We start from the raw sequence: 21,695 nt of genomic DNA, 5'->3' as shown, positions 1-21,695 counted from the left end.
TCTGTTGACAACAACTTTCGTCAGTATTTTAGTATGCACGATTGGAGGCTATAAATAAACACATTTGAAGTGCCATTTGTGTTTGTAGTTGTTAGCTATATTATACAGTGCTGAGAAAAAAGTTTGTGAACCCCAATGATAATTATGGAAATTCCATAGTTTTACCACGATAGCCTTCTTGAATCAAAACCAAGTCTTTTCTTAAATATCCAATGGTTAATTATATTAACCAATCCCATGTCTTTTGAAACAAAAATGATGTATGAATTAGACAAACAATGAGTAAATAAGTATTCAAGGTATGTGAAAAAGTAAGTGAATCCCTGGTTTTATGAGCTCATTAAGGGGATAATTAAAATCAGGTGTTTAAATAATTAGGTAGATCTTCAGGGGTGAGTTTGGGAGGAACCACCCTATATAAAGATCAGTAAACTTTGTGAGTTTGGTCTTCACCATACAGGTGTGTCAGGGCTCTACGTTTAGATTTTTAACTACTGGCCCCTTGAGCCATTGAGCTAGTGTTTTTACTGGACCTGATGCAATTTAATCTGGCCCAATATATTGACATATTTTTTCATGATGGTTTTTATTTTCAGTATGTTTCTAACTGTGCATGGTAATATGGCAGGGTGCCCGCCCCTGTGTGTATTTTGTGTTGTATGTTGTGTGTTCGGTGAGTGGAGAACAGGACTGGAGACGGAGGTAATAATAATAATAAGAATAGTAATAGTTAAAAACATCAGATCACTGTGTTTGTTTAGTGTTAGTCCATTTTTGTTTCATCTCTTTGTTCTGGCGAATGTGCCGTGTCCTGTGTTTTTGTTTGTCTTGCAACCTTTTATTTTCTGTCAGTGCACCATTAAATGCTGAGCGAGACCATTCGCTCAGCTCCACCCAACTCCACCTCTCTCTTTGTTTATTTCATGGTTCCCGTTTCTGGTCTGACGTCCCACACTCCAGTTGTCTTTGTGACACGTGGTGTCATCATGGGATTACCAGCGCCTCCTAGACGCAGACCAGAGCAGGAACCGCAGTTTCTTGTTTAAAAACAAAACAAAACAAAAAATTTCAGAAGACGCCGTCAGGTTGAGGGACTGGGTCCAGCACAATGCTGGGCTGGAGGCCCAGTGCATTCCCATAGCCATCCGGGTCCTATGGATGATGGACAGGGAGAGATGGGAGGCTTACGAGAGGGAACACACTCCAAACTCCCTGGAGGAAGGGGTGGAGTTGGTCCTCTGCTACCTGGAGGCAGCTATAAATAGAACAGCAGCCCAGGTAGCAGGGTCTCCAGCGCCCAGGTGGGGGGACTGCAAAAGTCCTGCGCCCAGACGGGGGGACCATGAGAGTCCAGCGGGGATCCAAAGCCCGAGAGGGAGCTCTGTCTCCATCACCATCAGGGTCCTGCACCAGAAGGACCAGGAATAGATGCTGGCAGTCCTCAGCAGCCCTTCCATAGGGTGCTGAAGGAAGCATGGGGAAGAACCGCCCGGCCGCAGTGGCCAAGAAGAGGGCCAACACCTGCACCCCAGCTTGTCCTGACTCCCTGCCTCGCTTCGTCCAAGGATGCCTGTTTTGCTTTGCCCAAGGATGCCTGCCTCACTTCGCCCAAGGATGCTTGCCACTCCGCATCTCCTGGGGTTGCCAGCTGCTCCGCATCGCCTGGGGTCGCTGGAACAGCTTCAACAGGGGTCGCAGTCAGCTCTGCTTGGCCGCAGGGGTTTGTGTGGCCGGAGCCCCATCAGAGGGAGCTGCCGGCTGTGAAAAAGTGGGGGGAGAGGTCAGGAGACCACCTTCCCCCGCAGCAGTTTCGCTGCCGGAGATCTTTGGGGAGGTCTGGAGACCACCAACCCCAGCAGCTTTTCCGCTGCTGGACTTGCCCCGGCTGAAGGAATCAGTCTGGGAGCTGTCAGCACGTCTGCTGACAGCCGCACCATTGGCAGCATTTCTGCTGCCAATGGTACAGCGGAAGGCGGGATTTGCCCCACTGTCAGCACGTCTGCTGACAGCATGGCCAGTAGCAGCCTGGCTACTGGCAATATTGCCGCCCATCAACCCCTTAAAGTCCCTGTTTCTTGGCCCAGGACTGAGAGAGACTTTTGGCATTTTAAGGGGGGAGGTGGCCATTGAGGCCATGTGTGCTTTGCACAAGGGGGGTATATGTGGCAAGGTGCCTGTCCCTGTGTGTATTTTGTGTTGTATGTTGTGTGTTCGGTGAGTGGAGAACGGGATTGGAGACGGAGGTAATAATAATAATAATAAGTTAAAAACATCAGTTCACCGTGTTTGTTTAGTGTTAGTCCGTTTTTGTTTCATCTCTTTGTTTTGGGCGAATGTGCTGTGTCCTGTGTTTTTGTTTATCTTGCAACCTTTTATTTTCTGTCTGTCTGTGCACTATTAAATGCTGAGCGAGACCACTCACTCAGCTCCACCCAACTCCATCTCTCTCTTTGTTTATTTCCTGGTTCCTGTTTCTGTTCTGATGTCCCCCACTCCAGCTGTCTTTGTGACAGGTAACCAGAGAGATCCCACTTCTCAAAAGAAAGTGGCTAAACGAAGCCTTTCAATATATGTTACTTCAGCCATTTAACATGTATACAGAAAGTGCTAAAAGAAGAACAGTAATACAAACTTGGGTAACACTAAAATTAGAAAGGCAATTTAACGTTATGATGAACATAAAGACATACTAAATGTTAACCACAATAATGCAGTAACAATAAGAAAATGCAAGTTACAAGGAGTTGGAAGGAGTTATTTTTTTAACTCTGGACTGTAGTTCAATGTAAAACACTGAACATTGTCAGTGTTTTACATTTTACTACTGTTGGCTTTTGTGAATGGATGGAGCAACGGCAACATTTGCACTGAGCATTACAAGTACAACCAGGGATCTTTGTTTTGAATTATTTACAGATTATTGAATAAACAAAGTAACTTGATTTTGATTCATCTGATGTCAGTACTCGATGGCTATTTGTAATTAGTAATGTTAAAACTATTGTAACGTTGGAATGTATTTTCTATTTTGGCCAGGTTACAATATTTACACTAAGATTGTTATAAATATTATTTGTTAGAATTAAACATATATATAATATTTAGGTTGCTATATGATGGGTGTTAGTTTATTCTGGATACACTACAGCAAAAAAAATTATTTGGTGGTTTGCACAATATTATGCTACTGTTGCTTTAATTGGAAGAGATACGCGCTGTGATGTTGCTGTTCATTGAGTTCTGTATTTTAATACAGTAAACAAAAGAAAAAAAACTTGTGCCTAAGGAAATAGGGTACAGAGCGAAGAAATCTCATCCTGGACATTGTTTGAACACTCTGTGAACCCGGCTAAACTTTACCGGCTTACACTGTTATGCTGTCTGCTTGTGCACAAGCATTTGCCTTTTACTCTTGGTAGCATAAGGGACCAGAGTTCGGGTAATCGAATACACAAAAAGGTGTATTCAAAAAGGAAACTATTCAAAATTCCAATCCCTAATCCTAATAATAAACACTATTAAAACAATATGCATAATACAAAATAATAACAATCCTACTTAGAGTGTTGTCGCTTGTGTAGCCTCTCCCAAGCCAGTGACAATCTTGCTGAGTGATACCAGCGAGTCCTGGAAGGATTCTGAACGGCATTTTTGACCTGAACACATCGGATACCAAATAAAAAAGTCTGACAATTTGATTGCGTATCTGGGTATCCATCGGGACATCTTACTGTGAGACTGGACATGATGTAAATGAAATGTTGAACTCACAACAAATAAAGCTGCTGTTTTATTTGCAAGTCTGGGAAACTGACGCCAAACAAGGCAAAACATTACTTTTTTTTTTCTCTGTCATAATGAAGCCTCCACTCTACATGTTCGTCTTCATTTTTTTTTATAATTACATTCTTTATGATTTATTGATTCAGCTTTCATTTTGGCTTATTGTTTGCTTAGTTGTAGAAAACCCGATTTGTAAAAAATTTGCCACGGGAACGAGTACCAACACAGCACTTAGGTACGCAGTCTCAGACAGTGACGTGCGGCAGGAAAGTTAGGATTAGTTCGTAGTTATGTTTTTAAAAAATGATTTGTAAATTAATTTTCAGCTTTTTGACACACTGGCCAGTTTTCCTGGATTCATGAAACAGAAGTCATATGCACTATATATATATATATATATATATATATATATATATATATATATATATATATATATATATATATATATATATTATACTAGTTAAATGTAACTGGTCCAGTCAGGCCTGTGGTGCTTCATAACTACCGGCCAAATTGCGCTCTCTACCGGCCCCGAGCCCTGTGTGTGGAAACATGTCATGCCACGATCAAAAGAAATCTCTGAGGACCTCAGAAAAACAGTTATTGATGCTCCTTAGTCAAGAAAGGATTACAAAACCATTTCTAAGGATTTGGGGCTCTACAATCTACTGTCAGACAGATATTCTACAAATAGAGAAAGTTGAAGACCACAGTCGCTCTATCCAGGAGCGGTCGTCCTACCAAAATCTCTCCAAGAACAAACCAGAAAATCATCAAGGAAGTCACAAAGAACGCCAGAGTAACATCCAAGGATCTGAAGGCCACTCTTGCCTTGGATAAAGTGAGTGTTCATGACTCAACTATCAGAAAAAGACTGAAAAATAATTGTGTTCATGGAAGGATAGCCAGGAGGAAACCACTGCTCTCTAAAAAAAACATCGCTGCCTGTCTGAAGTTCGCCAAAAAGCAAACAGATAATCCACAAGACTTCTGGAACAATGTTCTCCAGACAGACGAGTCAAAGGTAGAACTTTTTGGCATCAAAAATTGAACAAAGAACCTCATTCCAACCGTCAAGCATGGTGGTGGGAGTGTGCTGGTCTGGGGCTGCTTTGCTGCCTAAGGACCTGGATGGCTTGCCATTATTGACACAACCATGAATTCTGCATTGTATCAGAAGATTCTAGAGAATGTCAGGTCATCCGTCCGTGAGCTGGAGCTGAACCGAAAGTGGGTCATGCAGCAAGACAATGATGCTAAACATACAAGCAGATCTACAAAAGAATTAGAATAGCCTAGTCAAAGTCCACATCTAAACCCCACTGAAATGTTGTGGCAGGACCTGAAGCGAGCTGTCCATGCAAGGAAGCCCTTAAACGTCACCAAGTTGAAGCAGTTCTGGAAGAGGAATGGACCAAAATTCATCAAAACCAATGTGAGAGACTGACCAACAGTTACAGGAAACGCTTAGTTGAAGTCATTGCTGCTCAAGGGGATGCCACCAGTTACTGAATCTAAAGGTTCACATACTTTTTCACACATGGATATTGAATGCTGAATCATTTGGAAACTTATTTCACTTCACAAATAAATGTTGAAAAAGTATCATGTTTTTGTGTCATTTGTTTAATCAGGTTATCTGTATCTATTATTAGGACTTAGATTAAGATCGAATAACATTTTAGGTTTAAAATATGTGAAAATCCTAAAGGGGTTCACAGACTTTCTCAGCACTGTACATGCATACCACGTACGTAACACTTCATTATATATTTATTTTTACAATAACAATAGAACTCCCAAACCCAATACACAATTTGCTTATAATTAATTAATTAAGCAATCAATCATGCATTTTCTCTGGTACTCTTTGCTTGCCTCTGCGATAAACAAACAACGTGATTAGAAGTAACCACCGAACACTTATAGTATTATAAGAAAATTGTATATGAATACAAACGTGTGGTGAAAGTGTACATTATATAGAAAGCGTGAAAGCAATGATCTCGATCACATTCCTAGTGGATCTCTGTGTCCTTCTAAGCCTGTTCTTCATTCTTGTATTGATAAGACACAGGTGTTAACAGTTAATTGTAATATCTAAAATGGTGTTTTCTATACCAAGATTTCAGTTGTATAATTCAAATAAAATATCCAGTAGAGGTCAGCTGTCATAGATTTCAAATAGGGTACAGTATTGTAGTAACATTACACTTTGTGCAAATAATGGTATATCATTTTATCAATACAACAAACGTTCCGTAAGGTTACAAATGGTTCAAATAAGTGACTACATCTCCTTCATAACCACATATAGAAAAAGCTTAAATACTTTCATAAGTACAAATATTGAATTATCTAGGTTGGCTCTAAGAAACTCTGGTCTTGTAAACTCTTTCTCTGTATTGTCAGCTGCGGTCGGTTAAATTTCTGTTTCAAGGCAAGTTAGAGTCTTTTGTTAATTAAAACCCTCCTTTTGTAGCAAAAGCTTTACTTTTGTGGATGAGGAAAATTTTTTACAAGAAATAGATGTCTACAATATTTATTTCAGCAATTTTTTTTTGCAAAACTCCAAAAATACTAATTCAAAAGTATTCATACTGCCAAGGAAAATTAAATGAACCTTAGCGGTCCATTTATTCAGCGCCTATCAGACGGCACTGCATATCAACAGGACACAGTACTGCATCTCCAGCTCGGCCCCACCCCTTGTTCGCTGTATTTATCACATACCTCTTCATAGTCGTGTATACTGATAAATCCTCTCCTGATCACTCGTTTTATCACCAAAGTCCTCAATAATGTGATCCAAGTCATTAAGTCACAGGGCCTCTGTGTATTGCTCAGATCCACCCCCTTCTTTATTTTTCAGCTTCTCTCGGCTCCTATCGGTCTCTGTTAGCCACTGAAAGGTTTTCTCGGCTTTTTCTGGAGAAAAAACGACTAGAGACCTGTGCTTGACGTCTTTTTGATGATGTTGGATAGGGTCCGACATTGGACCCGAAAGGGAAAATTGTAATGTCGGACCTAGTCCGACATTGGACCGCAAAGGGTTACTAACTAGTTGAGGCATCTTTAGGAATAGCAAGCTCTTTTAAACGATTAGGGTATTTGTAAATGGTATACTTTTGGTATGATTCTTTCGTGATTTTTGACCATTCTTCAATGCAAAATTGTTCCAGTTAATTCAAATTCCGAAGAATTCTCTTGTGCACAGCCTTCTTCAACTCATACCAAAGATTCACAATCAGATTTAGATCGGGACTTTGACTAGGCCATTCCAGAACCTTGACTTTACTTTTCTTTAACCATTCTGAAGTAGATTTTGATATGTGCATTGGATCGTTGTTTGTTGGAATGTCCAGTTGCCTTTAAATCAAGTTTTGTAGTGGAGGGCTTCAGATGATTGGCGAACATCTTTTGGTAATCCATTCTACCATGTATTGGAACTAAATGTCCTGTGTCATTAGAGGAAAAATAGCCCCATAGAAGGATATTACCACCTCCATGCTTGTCAATGGGTATGGTGTTCTTTTATTTGTACTCCACAAAACCTTTGACCTGAACTCATATCCATCATTCAAATGCCATTTTGCAAATTTTAAGCAATTGACATTTTCCTAAGAGTTGCTTTTTCCTTGGCCTAAGACCACCGAGACCTTCACCCTGCAATACTCGATCTATGGTTGAAATGGAAACCCCACTTGTAGCCAATTCACTTTGAATATTTTTTGCAGTCAATCTCAGATTGTTATTAACCTTCCTCACAATTTTCCTATATGTTTTTGGTGAAAAAACATTATTTTTTCCAGACAGAGCACTGTGACAGTACTATGAGTCTTGTACTTCTTGATAACAGAAACACTAGTTGAAATTGCGATACTCAATGCTTGGAAATCTTCTTGTATTCTTCTCCAGCTTTATGACAATAAAAAAATAAAATAAATCTGCCTAAGGTCTTCAGCTCTTTACTTTTTCCCATATTGACTTATTGATAGTGACAGCAATTGTCACACACCTAACCCTTTTATACTCTCTAAGAATGTTCACATACAATCCAGCATTTTCTAGACTTTTCTAGAATTAGGTTCTGCATTATCATATTGAAATTTCTAGCAGCTTGTAGACAATACTACGATAGTATCAAAGGGTATGAATACTTTTTAATTAGCATTTTTTGAGTTTTGCAAAAAAATGTATCAAATATATAACATCTATTTCTTGTAACTTTTCCCCCATCATCCACAAAAGCAAAACTTTTGCTACAAAAGAGTCTTCCTAAAAACCATTGGGGTATGTAAACTTTTGAATACAACTGTATGTATATGTCGACATAGAAAATACAAAATTAGTCTACATTGAAAAACCAAATGTGTTGATTTTAAAATATTAGTTCCATAAGAAGTGTTCCACATGAACACATCTTATCTTTACAGATCTTGATGTTCTGGAATTCAGTTTACATCAGAAAATAAATGGATTAACAAACAAAACAAAACAAAAAAATCCGCAGCTGTCTAATGAAAATGGAATGAACAAATTTACAACATATGTTAACAATTTAATGGAAAGTCTTATTTTTTTTAATCTTCATTAACAAATCCGGCCAAGATTGATAGAAAGTTAGTGTTAACATTATCTAAATGAGCAATGCTTCCAGTCATTTACATAAACAAATATTGAAGTATGTTGAAGGACAGCTGATATAAATATTCAAATACCTTTTGAATGTTCCTTTCAATATTAAGAGGAAGATTAAAGAGAAACTTGAAACGCTGAAGAACGTTGAGTGCATTCCGTGTAGAATCAGCTTTGTCTTTGCGTCCTAACACTTCTTGGAATAAAGTATCTGCAGTGACACTTGCTCCTGGAGAATACACAGAAATATATATTATATATATATATATATATATATATATATATATATATATATATATACAGACTGCATCATTTAAATAACTCTCAAAATGAGAACAGGATTAATTCTGACAGCTCCCCTTTTTGTTGAGTCTGCATTTTAACCTGAAACTGTCAGAATTCCTGCGGGTTATTCATCATGAGGTGGAGAGGCATATTTACAGAATGGGCTGGGATATGTGCCCACTGATAGACAGTGTTCAAGTTATGGTATTTCTGTCAACAAAAGATAAAAGTCATAAGGGGGACTGAATAACTTAGATTACTTGGGTCAGTCACTATTAATACATTTATGTATGTTTATTAAAATAGTTTTGAAAAAACACTTTAGATTTACCATACCAATCGCAGGGAACTTTTTTCTAGGAATGCTATATTTAAAATGATGTTAATAATGTGTTTTATAAAGTGTTTTTATTGTTTTAAATGTAAAAATAAAATAATATAAAGTATTGGTAAGAAAGCTTACAGATCAGTCATTAAATCCAATTTCTTTGTGCAAATTTTGCACAAGGCAAATACAAATCAAAAAAAGAAACAGACTAAACATCTATTACTTATTTTAAATCTTCCAAAATCTTCTACATTATCTGGTTTGGTAACTATGCTAAAAAGCAAAGATGAAAAAATAATTCTGTCAGTCTCGCTGGGTGGCTCGTGTGCTATTGTCTGTAGTTGACTCTGTGGGTGGCCTTTGCAAAGTAAAAATGTAGCCCTTGTGAAATTAGTGTTTAATCAAAAAAAAAAAAAAAAAAAAAAAGTGTTCGACTATAAAATATTTTTGTGAATCAGACTGCTTGGTTGCTTTTTGTTAATAGGTTACTTTTAATTTCAGATTTCGTGGCAGGGGAAGTATTTTCAGCTGTATCGTTCATATAATGTAAACATACCAGTCAGATGACAAAGTTTATTTTTACAAATTAAAAGGAAAGTACCTATTTATTTATCTTACATTACATGAATCAAATTGTTGTGTAGAAAATGTACACATATTTTTGAAAACCACTGGGACTGAAAAAAATACCATGTACTTGATGTATTTAACAATAGTAGCAGCTTTCATATTAATAAGCATTGAACACAACTATTTAAGTATTATCTAAGAATTTGATCAATTAAACATATGCATCCCCAATTACCAGTAGAACTAAAGAAAAACATGTATTAAATTAATTAATAATGTAGGCTAACACATAGTTATTAAAAGCCCTTCAAATGCATGGAAGGAAAGCAAAAGTAATTTCTTATCCTTCAACTATTTAAAAAGCACTCTAATAAAGAACCCTGCTTGTTTTACTGTTAATGTAGATAAACAATTTTTTTTACTGGATAAAATCTATGCATAATTATAACAGCACATATATATTTGTAAGAAATGTTACACATGCAATTGCAGTGACACAGCCCGGAGCAGAGTTGCTTTAAGTCCCCAGTTCCTCATTTTGTATTAAAATATTGTGCTCTCTTGATATTTCACAGTTCAACAAATCACAAAGTGGTTATTCACCATCAGGCAGTAACTTGTACTATTGTTTTCTGTACAAGAGCCTTTCACCAAGTCACTGCTTTCTATGTGTAAATCAGATAGCAAATTAACAAGTGAGCACTGTAAATACATATAAAGTGTCAACAGAAATATCACTACTTTTACTAGATTCATATCTTCTGTGCAGTATATTTATTTAGGTCAGTTAAATGATAACAACAGTGCTAAAATGACCAGTAGGCTCTTGAGATAAGAAAAAAAAAACTACATTTTCTTCCCCCTTGAACTCATTCATATAACTGTAACTGAAAAGGTGTTTTTTTTTTCACTGCTTCCAATCTAGGATGTTTCTACAAGGATTTCAGCTGGTAGAAATGTAGTGTAAGGGGGGAGACAGAACTTACTGTTCAGAACGTTCTCCAGCTTCTGCGTCATGGATCCCTCCACCTTTTCAGTCCCGTCCAATTCCAGTCTTTGATGGATTGCTGAAAATAAAATCACGAACGCAAAGTATATTTTACAAAAGCACATCAATAAAATAATATTGTTTTTTTCAAGCAAGGTGAAGGTATGTTTGAAGAAAAGTTTGTGTTTTATTAACCACAGGCCAAACTAAATACTTTGACATAAAAATGTAATTGCAACTGCTAATATATTATTACTGGGGACAAGGGCATTAATTGAATTACTAAAACTGTTATTCAAATAGGAATAAAAAAAAGAAAAGAAAATACTGGTATGCCTCTCACAAGGACATTGATATTCAGCTATGTAACCCTTCATTGCAGAAGCTGTTTTATCAATGCTTCTTTCTATGTGTTCTGAACTTGCTGTGCAAAGTTACATTTTTGTACCAAACATCTGCTTTACTACAATTACTGCCTATGTAAGCAGACTGCACAGCTATTTTAAGAAAACAGTGAAGTCCCTACACAAATACCTTTAGAACAGCAGGTGGTATCATGAAAATAGATAGTATATTACTGTATAAATGAATCATTTCAAAATTATGAAGGTCCATTCATTTCTGTCTAAACTAACTGGTCATAGAAATAGAATGGACATTTAATTTACCTTACCATTTTAGATTGTGCATATCTTAATTATTTTACCTTCAAATTAACATTTTGTTTTCCAGCACAAGGCCTTTCTTGTCTTTGTCATGGCAGGGCACATGAGGTCATATGTATGGACTCTACATTATTATGGACTTTTAACAAAGTATCAATGTGAAAGCAGAAATAATAATAATAATAATAATAATAATAATAATAATAATAATAATAATAATAATAATAATAATAATACACACTACACAGTGTTTACCTTAAGACAAAATTATACAGGGATAACAAATTACTTTCCCTTTGAAACTGGAGATAATGTAAAAAACACTTTTCTATGGAGGTCTCGGCCTGTATGCGCTCAAAGCATAAAAAATGAAGGTGCTGTAGTCGTTATATTAAATTTAGCATTGCTGGATTCATTTACTTTTCTCTGTACTCCTATATTGAATAACATTTTCAACTTGTAAAAGTTAGTTTTAATATACACAGTGGCAAAGACAAAACATATGCAAAAGTTATATAACATCTGCTTTCACAGAACCTACACCATTGAGAACCATACCGGAACTGGCATTATGTGAATCAAAATGAAATAAGTAAATGCATAAAAAAATTATATAATTTATACCATTTTGAAAAATGCTAAAAATAAGCCAATTCATTCTCCTTTCTATCCTAAAGCTAAATGAATATATTTCGTGACACTAATGGTACGTAAGTTACATATCTGCATCTTCAGTGTCATTATACAAAATGTACATCAAAAATAACATTCAGGGGCTGATGTAAGGATACGTTCAAACTGATTTCGTCTCCAGAATCACCCACACTGCGGCCAAAATCTGTGTTTTGAACGTGCAAATCGCATTCAGTTACCATGGCTTCTTTGGTAGCAAATCTGATGTTGGCTGAGGCTTTTCCAAATAACAAAATTTCATGCTAAGTGACCTCAGCTGAAAGGATCTCACCTCAGAAAACTTTTCTTTTTAGTGCACAGAGGATTGCTGCCCTTCCTCGGACATATTTTTTTGCTTGGTTTAATTTTCGTGCTCCACAAATCTCATACAGCACCTACTGCTCTCTACTCCTAACTCACCTCATCTCTGGACTGTAAGTGCGGCTGGTAAATAACCCGATGCACAGGCGGCGTTCATTGTGACCCTCATTATCATGATTGCAGCTCATTATTTGTGCGTGTTAGAGTAATTTGCATTGCTCTTCAGCTTACATAGGCAAAAAAATTGCCTGGCTGCTGGGGGATTTGGATTTTGCAGCCATGATTGTTTGCACTACGCATATCCTTACACCAGCCCCTTAATGTCCTTTAGTGAACAGCTTGCACTTAGCTATTTTAAACACTCTCCAGCTCAAAAATAAAATGTTTCTGCTACTCAATTTAACTTGCGTAATTCCGGGATTTCAGGAACAGAGCACAATAAAATAACAAACAATCACAAATTCCTTATGAAAGATAACATCTCACAGACAATGTCTATAAAGATCACATGTGTATCTTTAAGAACAGGATTCAGTTCTGCTAGGGCTGCAGCTCGGCTCACTGGTCAACAGAGATTCAAAATATGCTCTCAGTTTGAAATGTCCTTGTTTTCTTAGCCTGCAAATACTTAAATCAATCTTTAAAACACAAACCAAAGACACAACATATCCTTCAATATACCTCTCCTACAACTCTAAAGAAACAGTACAGTAAAGTAGTCCATGTGTTCAGAAAATGTAACTATTTTTGATAAATACAAAATCTGAGATTTCTTTTTTTATTAAATTAATAAAATTGACTTACATTTTTATTTAGTTTTGTGCAATATCCCGTTGTCTGTCATGTTCTCTATGTCTTTTTTTTTTACATATTTAAGTTGGTAGTGGCCCGCTGAAGTGCAACATCTCATTCACAGGAATGACCTGTTGGCAAACTAGTAATTTGTAAAAGTACAAAAGGCTGGATTTGTGGGAAAAAATAAAATAAAATTATATATATATATATGGGTTTTTGAATACAGTATAATGTACAATCTAAATTTATTGTCTGTCTAAAATTCTGTATTGCACTAGGGGGGCCTGTTCAAGAAATGATGGGAGGGGGGAAGCAGGGCAAAAATCAATACCAGCCAAATTGCCTTTCACCACCTGTATTTCAATGGGTGGAAATCTTTCCAGTTTACAAGCCTAGAACACTTTCCAGCTGCACTGTTTACACAGTATCAGCAGACAGTTTTAACACAAGAGAAAATAAATAACTAAATACAACAATAGATCGTAAGAACTAATTGGTTCATTAAGCGTAGGATGAACTGAAAACATGAAGATAAGTCTTTTTTTTAAAAATGTGCTTACGATTCATTTTTTTTTTTTGATAGAGCCTACATAAATGTAGAGTGTTTCATTTCACCCACAAAGACAGTTTCCCATGTAGATATTGACCTCTTTATGCCTAACACTCAAGTTCATGTGTGGTAAAGTCAGAGTTCTCCTGAGGTAGGATACACAATGTTTCACCCCTGTCAGACCTACAGCATAATTATGAGGTCTGGCTTCTCTCACATGTATTTGCTGCTAACCAGCAAGGGCTGTTGTGCATCCTCTGGTCATACATAAAATACTGTAAAGTTTATGGAGTATGGCATTGTTTTACACAGAAAAACAATTAATTGTGCCTGTCCTTAAATATATCAACATTAGTTCAACACACAGTCCCAGTTTACCATTATTATTCAGCAAGAGAAACAATCCAGATTTACTGACAAATTCCACTGACCAACACTGGGTCAGGCAGAGGTGAATGCAAACTGCCTGCAGCTCCATTTACAGGCTCCTTTTGCTGTCGAAGTAAACTTCCTGTTTAACATTTCTACCACAGAAAAGTCACTGTCAAACTATATTTTTCTATATTTTTATATTTCTATATTTTTAACAGCAACTGGTCTCGGATTTGAATGAGAAGTTGTAGAAATCAAACAACTGGATGCTGACTGCTTACTTTTAGCAACTTTATTTAGCATATCATAACACAGACACATTGCTCTCATTTCTAACAAAGCAAGGAGGCTCTGAATAAACTTTATGAACACACTGTGCGAACAAGTTACTGAACAAACAGCAAGATCAGCATTAACACATGTAGGCTAGCAGACATTCTACATAAAACTTTGTTCTTTTGCTAATATATTTTAGGACTTAACGGTAGCTTAAACACTGAAACTTACAGAAACGTGCACTTTTTTTTAGTGTAAAATAAAAAAAAACTTACCAGTACTTTTATTCTTTTACAAGATTTTACCTTTTTTAAGCAGAAGATAAAAACAAATGGTTCACAAGCCATGTTCATTTTTGTGTAGCAGGTACCTGAACTGAAGAACAGCTCCATGTAAGTAGAAGATTTATTTTTAGTTTTGAGTAATTATTTACCCTATTGGAACAGTCCACCACTGGGATACTAAAGCCAAAGGCTACCAGACCACTGATTGAATTCTGAGCAAACCGCATTACTCATGGAATATTATGTACATATTATGTAAATGACCCCCTGCACTGGGGATATAATGTACACTATATCCCCTGTGCAGTAAGCCACTATCCTTTTGTTCACACCTGACCAGCCACTGTGGAAAATCGTATAACTTTTGTGGCCATTTTTATTGGAAAATGCTGCAGCCTCTCAGCCCGCGCTTCCAATACTCTGGGGAACTTGTAAAACTGGAAACAAAAACAAGTGTTACAAAGAGAAGCAAATTAAGTCAAATGCATAAAACTTACCGTCTCTTTTATCGTGCCAGTAATAGTGTGTATCATGAGTAATTACACGGGTGATGCATAAACGCCATTTCAGGTAAAAAAAAAAAAAAAAATCACTCTTTGTACCGTTGGAATAACATGCCTTTTTTTCAAATTTATTTATTTATTTATAAAATTTTAGTAGGCGCCAATTGATTTTTACCCCATTTTTCTCCCAATTTGAAATAGCCAACCGTATTATTTTAGGCTCAGCTCACCACTACCACCCACGTGCTGAGTCGGTGTGTACACTACACATGTACATTTAAAAAGTATTTATTTCTGTAAATGAATTTTACTCAAGTCATTTTACTCAGGATATTTATATTATTATATATATATATATATATATATATATATATATATATATATATATATATATATATATATATATATATAACACTTTTTATATATAGTATCGCACAGCACTGTGCTGTACATAGCAGAAAAAAAGAACCACAATACATTTGTATAGCATGTCACACATACAACTGCCACAATCAGACCATTTAAATAACTGACTTGAACAACAGTATACACATAATAATACAAAAGCAGCAATTTTAAATTGACAATTAAACCCACTAAGAAAGCCACTTTATAAATAAACGTTTTCAGTCTCGACTTGAAAACTGTAACGGTTCCAGCTTCCCTGACAAACGAAGGCAGAGCATTTCATAATTTTGAAGCGCTGCAAGAAAAATCCCTACCTCCCGTGCTGCTTTTGCTGACCCTGGGATGTTAGGCACCAGCAGCCCCGCATGTTAGGCACTGTACAGTATTAGAACGTGTTAATGCGGCACCATGATCAGTTTTGTGTACAAAGTAGGCTACAGTAAAAGAAAATGCACTAAAACGTCTAGTTTCAATTTAACGTTTTTTTTTTTTTTTAAGCATTAGGCCAAAGTTAAAAGACTTTGGTTAATCGCTACGTTAATCACTTGATTTTACTACTGTGCTGTACAGCTGCGGCCAAATGTTTTATATCACCTATAATTTTAGAATTGAGCCATAATAAAAAATAAACTACATGAACATAATTTGGATATTTTATTTAACATCATGTAACCAAAGAAATTACAAAATAATATTGCAAGTGTCTACCGGAAGCCATAGTAGTACAGGATTTCATGTTAGATTTCAAAATGTCCATGTATTTATTTATTTATTGGTCAGGTTTCTGCTAAGTACATAGTAAACGACAAAGTATTATGCAATTCAATAAATTAACGTAACATTAGTCAGCAGGTTTCATTCGACTTTATGAAGCAAAATTTGTTAACTTTATAGGGTAATGCAAAACTTTTGACCAGCTGTACGTGCCTAATGTGCAGATTTATACTTTTACGTAGGCTAATGTAATGTGTACGGAGAATACACTAATATTATTTAAGAGTAATAATTTATACATTTAAAATAAACTGCGCACTATAAACATGTGTTATGGGCAACTTATTTGTACTGTTTTTAATCCAACGTCATATTTCAGACCTGTCTCCAAACACATCCCGTAGCCATAACGTGACCGTGTAAACAGACAGTGCTTGCCATTGACGTCTTAAATTGGGGACACAGCTCATTCGCATACCTCTGACAATTGATTAAATACAATGTCTCGGTAAAAATCTGCGATGAGAACTTCCATCTAAAACCACTCTTGACCAGTAAAATAACCAGGCGGTCGTTTTATAGATCACGTGTTAAATACTACACAGTAATCTTTTTTTTTTATTATTATTATTTTAATGGCCGGAAAATAATGCCACCTTTTATGCATATGGGTCATTAGATGTAATCCAGTCTTCTGTTTCTGTTGGGAAAGGTGTTTAGAAAAAACCTTCACCAGGAATTTCTGGGTTGGAGATTTCAGCACACACTAGAAAGCTTGTTGCTGACTGGACTACCAAAGACACGATCTCTTGCTGCCATTTATTCAGACGGCCTGTTTATTTTGGCTGGGGAGAGCAGCTGTAAGTCAGACAGAATACTTCAGTTTCCCAGTGCTGCAGTGATTGCACGCCGGGGTACAACAGATATAGATTCCAAAACGAATAACAATCAATTAGATATAAATTAAAAATATAAATTAATTAATAAAAGGGGTTGAAATGAAAGCTGTTGTCAATGTAACCCCAGCAGCTGATTCGTTATTCCTACACGCCCGTGTTTTTCCCAGATACGAAATGTAACATATAAAACAAAATTAAACGAAATGCAAATATAAAAAGAAATAACACGAAAAACCATTATAAAACAATCTGACATTTTTAAATTGTGAGATTTATACAGAAAATACTTGCAAATATTCGCAATCCTGGCTGTCAAGGACCAGCTGTTACCATAGTTACGGTCTGAATTGAAACGGAAGCTGACTAGCACTTGCACAGATGTATAATTTGCAGCGAGTCGTTTGGATATTAAAACTATTTAACAACGCTGCAAGGAATTTGAGCATGAGGGGATGTAGGCAGCAGGCGGTAAAAAAATAATAATGTGAAGATTTTGCAACTGTCGGCTGGAATGGGAGTCTAAAGATGCCGTCGTTAAGCATCATTAGCTGTTAATTGTTTTTGGGAAAAATACGTCTTGTTTGCTTGTACAGTATTTTGCATTAATATGCAAATTCTTTGTTTTATTTCAAATGGTGCAAACTTTGCACTGGAGCAAATTCGGTTTTGGTTTTAAATTGATTTGAATGAATTAATCTGTATTGCTTAGTGTTTAAATATTGAGAAACCCCAAGCTTCTTGTATACTGGGACTCTGCTTCAGAGCAATGGGATTGAAATACAAATCCTACGTCTTTTTTTTTTTTTTTTTTTTTTTTTTTAAAGGGTAGATTACTTTATGTGCAATTATTCTGACATCCCCACATAGTAGGGTAGTGTATGTGTGTGTATATGACATTGTGTGTGTATATATATATATATATATATATATATATATATATATATATATATATATATATAGATATATATATAGATATATATACACACAGAGAGAGAGAGAGAGAGAGAGAGAGAGAGAGAGAGGCGCCATGGGCAGTATTTACTGTAAATAGGCAGTTGATTAAAAGTGGGGGACTGTATTTGAGTATAATTCATGTGTAATGTGTAAAATTACATTTGTGAAAAATAAAATTAAAACTATAAAAAATAAAAAGCATTTCATGGGGCTGTTTTGAGCTTTGAAGACAATACATTATGAAACTTTAAATGTGTATACTGCACTCAAAAAGCTAACCAGTTTCCATCTTTCAATGGAACATCATCTGAAATCAGTCCGTTTGTTTCCATCGGCAGCAGGACAATAGCAACACAATTTGAACTAGGCGTTTTAAATTACGAGAATTCGTTCTGGCATCCAATGGACACTACAGTTTTTTTTAATTTTGAGAAAAAAGGAAACATGGAGCACTCTGATGTTTGTGTAATGTGCCTTTGCAGATTAGAATGTCTAGGATTACAATACTCCACAAGAACCTCCCTCTTTCTGAAACATTATTTCTCACTGTGAAACAACATTGTTGGCCCTTTTAAACATGACTTTGTCAAGCTTCATTTACAGTGCCCAACACCACCAAGCTGAGATGTAAAGGAGGACAAGTTCTACTGCTGTGTGGATAAAAGGTCTGGTTTTCAAGTTACCTGTTCCAAACATTTAAAATTGCAATGTAAAATGTCTGACTTACAATGACTGACTCGCTAGTACCAGACGTAAGGTGGCCAAATACATTCACTTAATTGATTACCTGGAAGGATACCAAAGTTATTACCACTATTGAATTATAAATTAATAAAATAAAAATTAGATTTTTTGTCTTATGCTGCTAGTTAGATATTATCTACACTTGTATAAACCCCCCCTTACCACTTGTTAATTGTTTTTACAACCATTCAAAAAGTTTGTTACAATCAAACATCCTTTAGAAAATATTGCTGCCCTCGACTGGAAGCAGTTCAAAGAAAATGTATTCTAGCGGATATGTAAGCAGAAGTGGTGGGTTTTGTATTATTAATCCCTTGAAGTTATGAAGCTGAACCTCTAGGACTTTAACACATATTTTTCACAAAATACCAATTCATAATAATAAGTCAGGTTACTAACAGGGTAGTGCTGGTGGTCACAGAAAAACCCTTTAACCTCTACTTTGCCCTCAGTGGACAGTTTCAATTCAACACAATTGACACAAGTTGGGCACACTTCTAGACAGTCATAGAAAAAGGCCATAGAGACTGAACAACTCACTTGAGACTGTGGTTCATCCAGGGCTGGGGTGAGTCATGCTAGCAGAGCAGTAAAGGGAAGCTAATGTTGCTCAGCAGACAAATAGACAGCAGCACCAATCAAGCACATCATGAAATGTTTTGGGTGAACAAAAGGGTATGGATTTGCTTATAGGTATGGATACCTGTTGTAAAACGTGGACAGTCTTCTGAACCTCTGCCCTCTACTTAAACATCTAACAAAATAGGAATATCATAACCACAGAATCAGTTTCAACAGAGTTAAACAGCCCTTGTGAATGCAGCATTTCTTGATCAATAGCAATAAGCATTCCCCCACTCATCCCTTCTAAAGTACTGAAGGTGGTGTAATACAGTTTCTGACATCCATTCAAATGTCTTCAGTTTTTTTTAAATAATACTTGGTTTACATTACTGTAAAAATAAGCATCTGTCATACTTTTTATAATTCTTTTCATTTTTCTTTTAATTTGTCATGCATTTAAAATGTTCTTTGAATAATTTTTGTTACAGATTGACATTAGTATAATTGTTATGATTAATAGTATTTAAATTGCCATATTAACAAGTGTTAACTATAAAGAGAGCCTATTCTTTCCTCAGATACAGTGCTTATAGAAAGTCTACACCCCCTTTCAAATTTTTCACCTTTTGTTACCTTATAGCCTGGAATTAAAATGCATTAAAAACACGTTTTTGTTTTGTTTCTGTGTTTTTTTTTCATTTACCTACACATCCTACCCCACAACTTCCAAGTGAAAAAAAAAATTCTAGAAATTTGTAGGAAATTAATTAAAAATAAAAACTGAAATAGTTTGGTTGGATAAGTGTTCATCTCCCTCGTAATAGCAATCCTAAATTAGCTCAGGTGTAACCAATTGCCTTCGAAATCACACACCAAGTTAAGTGGCCTCCACCTGTGTTAAATTACAGTGATTCACATGATTTCAGGATAAATTCAGCAGTTCCTGTAGGTTCTGCTGGGTAGTGCATTTCAAAGCAAAGAATCAACCATGAGCAGCAAGGCGCTTTCAAAAGAACTCCGGGACAAAGTTGTTGAAAGGCAAAGAGAGCTATGTTCTGTTCTCTTGTGTATGCTATAGCTATACATATACTAGGTAGCAGAGAGAGGGTCAGATTCCTCCCTGCCTAAAAACCTGAGCAAACGAATGTTTTTGTTTAATTTAATTGTATTGTTAATTGTTTAATTATTAATTATCCCCTGCACCTGGAGGTAATTGTAAATTAGAACCAGGTGCGGGGGTTTAAAAAAGGGTGCAGTCAGGCTGCTCGGGGCTGCTGCAGAGTGGACAGCGCGGTTGTGTTCACTCATAAAAGAAGGTAGTGTGAAACCTTGTTTGTGTTTTGTTTCTGACGGGAAAACAGTTTAGCTGCCCCGTGTTAGTTAGGGCACTTATTTTGTTTAGTTAGTGCTCCGATGGAGCTAGGAGTTTGTTTTTGTTTGTTTATTTATTTTGTGTTTATTAAAAATAGCACAACTGCGCTACGAAAAATCAAGTCTCTGTTTCCTGGGTCTGTTTTTAAAGGGGCAACGAACCGCAGAGAGGGCAGTTTCGTTTTACACACACATTATATATATATGTATAAAATGTAAAATGGTTTAGGATTCACAGACAAGTTGGTGAAGGGGGTCAAAAGGACTTTCACGGACTGCCTCTCCCTGTCTTCTGCACAGCCAACCTCCGCAAGAATCAACTGTTTCAACCAATTAGTATTGCCGTGCGCATGCTGTCATTTACTGTTTCAACCAATTAGCACTAAGCTTTGCTATGTGAGGGTGACGTTCATTGTTCCAACCTATCACTGATTGTATCAGCACCAAGCACTGTCTTATGAGACATACTGTTTACTTACAAATGTGTTCTGACTAGCAGCTGGTTTTGCTATGATAAAACAGTGTTTAACGATGTGGGACGGCAAAACATTGCAAATGAATCGCTGTAACTAGCAGAACCACATTTAAACAGTTGAGAATAAAGGATATTTAAGTGTCAACATGTGTCAATATATTTCTCAATAAACAAATCCTAACCTTCCAGTGTTTCTTTTTACTAGTAGTAAGGACCAGTCCACGTTCTACATGCCACTTATTTTAATTTAATGAAACCAAAGAAATCACACTTCAAACTATTTTTAGTGGTGCTGTCTTCTCTCTTGTGTTCTTTTTTTAAAATTCACTATAATAATAATAATAATCTTTATTTTTATATAGTGCCTTTCATAGTGGACCTCCATCACAAAGCACTTTACAAGATACAAGACTAGGGTGTGTGAACTATGCATCAGCTGAGGTCACTTACAACGATGTCTCACCCGAAAGACTGAGTACAAGGAGGTTAAGTGACTTGCTCAGAGTCACACAATGAGTCAGTAGCTGAGCTTGGAT

At 36.3% G+C, this 21,695-nt stretch overlaps 1 protein-coding gene across 2 annotated transcripts in view; it reads right to left on the bottom strand.

Moving 5' to 3' along the window:
* Positions 1 to 21,695, bottom strand: part of exoc2 (exocyst complex component 2) — a 145,791-nt gene that overhangs the window by 67,444 nt on the left and 56,652 nt on the right. For both annotated transcript variants that reach the window (XM_041248010.1, XM_041248009.1), the window contains exons 7-8: positions 10,591 to 10,671; positions 8,505 to 8,650 (exon numbers count right to left, since the gene is read on the bottom strand). In XM_041248010.1, the coding sequence (XP_041103944.1) occupies positions 8,505 to 8,650; positions 10,591 to 10,671 (227 nt within the window). The remainder of the gene's footprint in view (positions 1 to 8,504; positions 8,651 to 10,590; positions 10,672 to 21,695) is intronic.

Source organism: Polyodon spathula, chromosome 4, assembly GCF_017654505.1.
Source record: "Polyodon spathula isolate WHYD16114869_AA chromosome 4, ASM1765450v1, whole genome shotgun sequence".
Lineage (NCBI taxonomy): Eukaryota > Metazoa > Chordata > Actinopteri > Acipenseriformes > Polyodontidae > Polyodon > Polyodon spathula.
This window is presented reverse-complemented; position numbering and strand designations above follow the sequence as displayed.